The following is a 7,271-nucleotide window of genomic DNA, read 5'->3' as shown; positions in this document are numbered from 1 at the left end:
ACGAATCCACTAACACTAGAACCAGATATAATCTCAATCAATAGTCCAAAATCCTCAAGTTTGACCCAAAGTCAAACCTGGTAAAAAAGTCAACGGTTAGCAGACCCTCACGACGTGACCATCTATGGCTCACGTTGTGAACCACTCCAGGACAAAATACTCGAGTTTGACCACTCTCACAACGTGACATGCATCTCCTCATCCCGCGAGGTCCATCTGAATGCAAAATTGATTCTAAAACCTCTTAATCCATTAAGTCACTAATCCATCTGTTCCAGGAGGCGTCCTAACACTCTAAGGATCATAAAAATCAATGTTTTAAGGTCTTGTATGTCCAATACAAGACTTCAGCTCAAATTAGGTTATTCATGGAGAAAAAGAAGATAAATTCTCATGCATGAACTCCAACATCATTCAAACTTCAGATCCATGACATATAAGCATCTAAGGACCCTAAGGACCCATAAAGTTGCCAACTTTATGGAGTCCCAACACTCTAACTCTTAAGATCTTGGATAAATATGCATAAAACCTTAGATCTAGCAATAAGGAAACATAAAGATTGGATCTTGATTACTCACATTAGTCCAGAAGTGTGGCTAAAGGTTGCAAATGAAGCTTCCAAGCTGCAACTATGCTTCTATGGTGATCTCTTCTTCTTCAAACCTCCAAAACTCCAACAAAAGCTCAAGAAACACAAGGAGAGGCTAGGGTTAGGGTTTTACTGAGTTTAGGGACGAAGGAGGCTGGTTTGGAACCCTAAAATGAAGTTTTTGGGGTTTAAATACGAGGGAAACCCTTAAAGACCGTGGGCTTGGGTTGCATCGTACCTCACTTCGAGAGCTCTTAATGCTCACGTCGTGAGCTTAGCTTAAATCAAAATCTTCATTGCGCGTTGCTCACGTCGTGACCATCTATGGCTCACGTCGTGAATCTTGGTTTTACCCAAAAACCAGGCCTTTGACTCCTTGAAGCCCTAAGTCGATCCGATCTGGAAACGGGGTATTACATATTAACATACGATCAGATTGTTGACATCTTTACAAAGTCGTTGTCGACTCTAAGATTTCTCTTTCTATGATCCACACTGCATATCATTCCCCATCCTGAGCTTGTGGGAGCATATTAGACACTCTTATAATTACATATCATTAGATGGTATCTAATTGTGATACTTATCTCTATATATAACGACCTCTTGTAACCTATTCTTCACGCAATATACAATACAAAATTATATGGCTATTTAAATATAGAGACGATTGATCACTAATTCATTTTATGTTTCATGGATTCTTTGATTTGAAGACAAATTGGACGAGGGGGGGGGGGACTTAGATATACCTTATTTCTGCATAGTTCAATATAGGTTTTCTTGGGCGAACCATTCAGGCTTAATATGGAGAAGTGTTTAGCTATTGTTTTTAAAAAATTTTGGGTTCTTTGGACGTTTCGAAACTCTTAGATTTTTCTTATCATAAAACCAAAAGAAAATATGCCTTATTCGATAAAAATGTCACACAATCTTACTTACGGTTGTCTAATAGAAGTGAAAAATTGAAAATGAACTAGATTGGTTGGTTACAAAATATAAGCGTAACTATTTCTCATTGTAATCTTTTCTTTAACTAGCTTTTACCTAATTTACTAATAAAATCTCTTCCATTTAAAAAACTATTTATTGTTATTATAGTACTTCTCTAATACTTTTAATTTATATTTAATCATTTATTTTATTAGATTTTACAAAAATTGATGTTTTTCACTTTTTTTATAGAATTTTTTGAGTTGACTATGGTATGATAGAATACTTTCTTTTTTGATATTTATATGAGCTAGTCACCTGTTTTATTTATGTCTATCAGGTGTGTATAAGGTGTGTTTGGTAAACTAATTAGTAGCTTCTAGCCGGAAGTTATAACTTTTATTTGTACAAAAATGTTCGGTAAAAGTAGTTGTTAGTTTTTAAAGGTGTAAAATTATATAAACCTAAAAGCTAAAAACTTTGAAAAGCTAAAAGCTTCCAAAAGTAACATCAAGATTATGAGTTTTTTGTTTAAAATAAAAGCGAAAACCCATAATGCTAAAATAAACCTATGCCGAATGATGTTTTTCCTTTTTTTAGGTGTTTTACATGAAAACTAAAAGTTTTGTGTCGAACATACCCATAATGTTATTATTTTACAAAAAACTCCCTTTACACCAATCGCTCGTAAGCTACATGTTTATCTAAAATAATAAACATAGACAACTTTTTGTTTCCCTTTTTCGGTTTGTTTTTTACTTCATGAACACAAACCCAACTAGAATTTGTAGATTTTAGTAATTCAAGAAGAACATAAACCTACTCAAACACAATGAAACTAACAACGCATTTCATATAAAATAATCTATATCTTTATCTTTAGTAACTTCTAACCACTATCGAGTCTACATCATAAGTTACATGTACACCGGTAAACACGGTCAACATCATGTACTCTTGACGAACTATACATTAGACGCCTACGGGTTTTCCTATAATTTCAAATCATGTAACAACTTTTTTAACTGTCATCTGAAAAAACTCTAAATATAAAATCCTTAAATCTTTTAGAATAAAATCTTGGGTCGATAGCAGAAATGGAAGTGGGATCACATTGGAATGATTTATACGTGTGTTTACTTTTATCATAATCTTGTAGTATATCTATTATACCAATGAAAAGGATGACATCACCAAATTGTCCTGTTGGTTCTCCAACTAGGTGCATGTCATTGCTTCTCACAGTGAATTCGATGCGTGCTGACATTTTAATCCCTAGTCGTAAACAATTATACCTGAAAATTTACAATCTTACAAATTTTTTAGACTCCAAATAGCAACATACTTACTATCCCATTTAATAATCTTTTGCTTTATAATGTTCCAATCAAGTCATTAAAATGTTGAATTGGCTGACATGGCATCCACATTGGGATACCTTTATCTAGGTCGAACCACAATTTCATCAATTTTATGGATTCAAATTAACTTTCATTTAAAAATATTTACCATTCGAGTTTCACTATTTTATCCATTTACTAATGAGGACAAGATTTAATTCGGTAACCTTTATATCATTGTTTTTTTTAACTTAATGAGCTTAATGGGTTAAGCACATGATTGTTTTGTTTTTTACTTAATCTAGACATAATGACTTAATGACTTAAGACAAAAAGGTCCCGTTTGATAGTTTCTGTCCAGTATAATGCTGTATGAAAAAGTGTTATATGAGAAAGTTTTTTGACTGGGAAAGAAACCATATTGTTTGATTGTACATCTGATTGACTGTGTTGAATGATGAAAAATGACAATATCACCCTGTTGTTCTATACTGTGATGGATGATGTTGCTGAATAATTATAAAAACATACAAATTGTCATACAAAATCAAAATTACACAATAATCATTTAAAAATCTAAATAGAATGTCGATTAAGTTGTTTTTAGTTTATTGTTTTTCAAGTTGATGTTACGTTGTTATTCTTTCTAGCCATTTTTGTTTTTTTTATAACTCAACGTGTGATTCTTGACCCGGTTTATGCCCGATAGTGGTGGGATAAAATAATATCAATTAATACATAAATATTATATATTAAAAATAATATTTATTAATATATATTAATCCAATAAAAAAGTAATAATTCAATAAAAAAGAAATTAAAAAATTTATTTAAAAGAAATTAATAATCCAAGAAAAAAAGAGGCGGGGTTTGGGGCACAATTGTCTTTCCAGCCTATTCAGCCAGAAAGATATGGTTTTGGAGCTTTCTGGGAAAGACATATCTTACCGAGAAAGACCTATTTTTTATGCATATCAAACAGTCTTTCCGGTCCATTCATCCAGAAATATCTGTTTGAACCTGGAAATATGTCTATCAAACGGGGCCTTAGCTTAATGTATCACCACCCTTTCCCATTTGTCCTTTTTCCTGTGATATTCTCATATTTAAATTGACTAAAATTGTTATAATTAATGAGTATCGTGAAAATTGTATGATAAGAATGTAAGGGTAAAAATTGAAATACTCATTTTTAAACATGACTTCACTCTATGAGACAAGAAAGAAAAACAGGGCCTTATAGGCTCAAACCGAGACTATTTAAATAATATTTATTAAATTTCAACATGTAACTTACTTTATAGGATTTATAAGAGAATCCATGTCTGCTGAAAGGCTAGGAGTTGTTCCATTGCTATCATGCGTGGCATTCACTAAAAAATAAAACACAAAATAACTGCATTGTCTGCTCAATAAGTTATATAAGATGTGTGTGATATACCTTCAGCTGCTTGCCTATGTGGTTCTTGAAAGCTAATACCAACCAATAGATTGTAGTCTGTAATTCTCTCTTGTGCAAGAAAGTCACAATCCTTGTTCACTTGGCTGCATCAATTATAAACCACTTTAGCTTAAGGGAAATTTTAAAACAAATTAACAAATATAAAAGAATTATGGCTAAATTTGCTACAGAGGACTTGACAAGCTTTATAGGGCTTTTTATGATAATGAGGATAAGAACGCCATTTTCGTCTTTTACACCAATGAGATATCAAGAGGGAGTTCCTGTCCCAAAAAAATCAGTCTTTGTTCCATTGATATCATTTATTGGTCCATTACATGCCATACTTATATATTTTTTTACCCATAATTGTAACGTACTTATATATTTGAGGGAAAACGATGAAGAGAACACTCATTATAAAGGGCACATTTATAAAAAGGGGAAATTATAAAAAGTTAAATAATATTTGAGACAAAAGGATGAAACAAAAAGGGCAAATTTGTTAAGTGGTACTTCTTATGCAGGGATCATTTAGTGGTGGACGTGATTACAAAATTTTATTTGGTTGTATTTGTGTTTTTCTATATTAAGTGAAAAAAGAAACAGGCATATATAATATAGTTCACCTGCAAAACTCTTGAAACCAATCTTTCTGCAACCGGAAAATAAATTTAAGATCAAGATCCGTAAGTGTGGTGTTTGCATCAATTTCGGTTTCTGGTTTTTCTGTTATTCCCAGATGTGAAGACCCTTTCAAGTCATAGCGTCTATGAATAGGTACTTCAGTACATAGAAAATTTCCCATGATAACAAACCGCACCTTCTTTTGTATGGGCCCATTTAACTTCACGCAATGTAGTCCAAAATATTTTGTAACAAGTGTGTTCTCAAACGACTTCACGTGCTCGAAATAGGCTGGAAGCATTCTGTTTAGAACCTAGAGTAGTATAATAAGTATCCATATGAGTAAACTACTAAAAGATAATACTCCATGAACGTAACAACTTAAATGCAAGAAATAGCAAATGTAATATCATTCATTTGTTTATTATAGCATCCTACGTTTAGTTGTTCCTATTACAGAATTGTGTTTTGAAACATAAATGTATTGTTATTGATTTGTTTATTGTCGCATCACATATTTAGACTTTCCTATTAAAACGATGTATATTGAAAAATTTACGGAGTCTAGTTATAGCAATGTCATCTAGATACAGATGGAAGGATAGTTTTTATTAGGATGAAATGAAGGTAGGATGCTATAGCCTATAATACACAACTAAATAAACGTATGTTGCTTTTTCTGCGAATTTGAAATTAATCAAGAACTAAAAGAACCTGCATTGGATTGAGATTTAACTCACTCTAACTTCTGATTTTTTTATTATCTTGATCATGTACTTGTCATCGTGAGTCAAGTAAAAGAAACTTCCACCTTTCCTCGTTGATGAGAGCTCCCGAAAAGCATCATTTCCACATATTGATAGTATGTAATCATCCACATCCACATTAAATAGTTTCCTAAGAGCCCTAGAACCATCGATAACATGTAAGAAAGAAAATCATGGGACCAAAATTAAATATCATGAAAGTACCCTAATAGTATAGTTTAATATAACAAAGTTAAGGTTGTTTTTGTTACACGAGAGTAGACAAGACTGGATAAACCTTCTAGGGATATTTCGATGATGAGAAGGTTCTTGTCCTACGTTTCTGGGAGGGACACTTTTTGTCCCACCTATATTTGTCCCAAATATTTTGGAGAAGGGCATTCATGTCTTTTGCATAACAACGGATCGATAGCAAATCCTTGTTCTACCTTTTTGTGGAACACAAAACTTCACCTTTTGTCCTACTTATATTTGTTAAAATTTTTGGAGAAGGATATTCACGTCTTCTGTAGAGAGTGGGACAAAAAATTCACAATTTTTTTTTTGCACCGATACCACACTGAGTTCAATGCACACCAAACACAATACAACATGTTCTATCCCATATGTAAAAAACAGGACCAAAGAACTCACCTGAAAACTAAGGGGCAATAATCTCTCCATATAAATTCAGATGACTGGTGAGGTGGCGTATGTTTCGATCCCTCAGAAGGAAATTTTGTCCCTAACCTTTTCTTGGTATCAAAAGCTGTAGGCTTCAGTTTTATAGATTCGGTTGGACCTAGCCTTCCTACAGAATGTCTGTAATTGCACCATTAGGACACAATGAATGCATACGTATGTACAACCCAAAAAACCTTTTGGAAGTTTTTTTAAAGAAAATAACACTTTTGGTCTTCCCAATTTGTAAGTAATTAAAGCATAATTAAGTGGTTATTTCTTAGGTTGATATTTAAAAATGTTCCTAAATGTTTGGAAGCCTTATAACTTGTAATCTATGTGTGATAACTTTTACTAAATTTAGATACATGAGTTACGAAAAATAAATTATTGAGTTAATACCTTATACCAGGCTGTATTTTGAGCATAAGATCATAATTCATAATTAATAAGCTGTACGTTGCGTAACAAACAGATGGGGTGCAAAATCCTGCTACGATCCGAAACAAACTCAACTAGAATACACAATGAAAATATTCAAAAACCCCAAAAGAAACAAAAAGGAGAAGGAAACAAGGTTAATTCTTTTGATCAAAAATAAAATAGGAGAGTTAGGACTTAGGATTATGATCTAGATTTTGCAGAAAATGGGTCGGAACCAGTATTTTTATGTTTCAAAAAATGTGTCTAGCTGTTCCTTTGATTCGAACAAAGCAATATATGTAATTGGAAGGGCTTTTTTTGTGTGAACAAGACAATGTTTCTTGGTTTCCGGAATTAGCTCCTCAAAGCACTATCATATCTAACACGTGGAAGGATGAGAAACTTTGATGTTATTTATGCATCCTTGTTCCATTATAATATTTGGTTTGGTGACAGTTTTTAATTTTTTTCATCGATTGTTGGTATTA

At 32.6% G+C, this 7,271-nt stretch overlaps 1 protein-coding gene across 1 annotated transcript; it reads right to left on the bottom strand.

The window, feature by feature from the left end:
- Positions 1-3,733: 3,733 nt before the first annotated feature.
- On the bottom strand, positions 3,734-7,024 carry LOC145166211 (phosphatidylinositol 4-phosphate 5-kinase 6-like). The gene is made up of 7 exons (XM_079085160.1): positions 6,763-7,024; positions 6,334-6,501; positions 5,674-5,839; positions 4,936-5,246; positions 4,307-4,410; positions 4,163-4,238; positions 3,734-3,954 (listed from the first exon to the last, which is right to left on the bottom strand). The coding sequence occupies exons 1-7, from the start codon at positions 6,801-6,803 to the stop codon at positions 3,918-3,920; spliced, it is 903 nt and encodes a 300-aa protein (XP_078941286.1). The 5' UTR covers positions 6,804-7,024; the 3' UTR covers positions 3,734-3,917.
- Positions 7,025-7,271: the final 247 nt, after the last annotated feature.

Source organism: Lactuca virosa, chromosome 1 (assembly GCF_052849685.1).
Source record: "Lactuca virosa cultivar CGN04683 chromosome 1, Lactuca_virosa_CGN04683_v6, whole genome shotgun sequence".
Lineage (NCBI taxonomy): Eukaryota > Viridiplantae > Streptophyta > Magnoliopsida > Asterales > Asteraceae > Lactuca > Lactuca virosa.
The sequence above is the reverse complement of the archived record's forward strand: the minus strand, read 5'-3'. Positions and strand labels throughout refer to the sequence as shown.

Bases quoted from the DNA above. Each gene is read 5' to 3' on its own strand.
- LOC145166211 (XM_079085160.1), bottom strand. From the start codon at position 6,803: ATGAATTATGATCTTATGCTCAAAATACAGCCTGGTATAAG. The intron at 6,502-6,762 runs GTATTAACTCAA...GTGCAATTACAG, and splicing joins AAAATACAGCCTGGTATAAG to ACATTCTGTAGGAAGGCTAG. The intron at 5,840-6,333 runs GTGAGTTCTTTG...CGATGGTTCTAG, and splicing joins TATTGCCCCTTAGTTTTCAG to GGCTCTTAGGAAACTATTTA.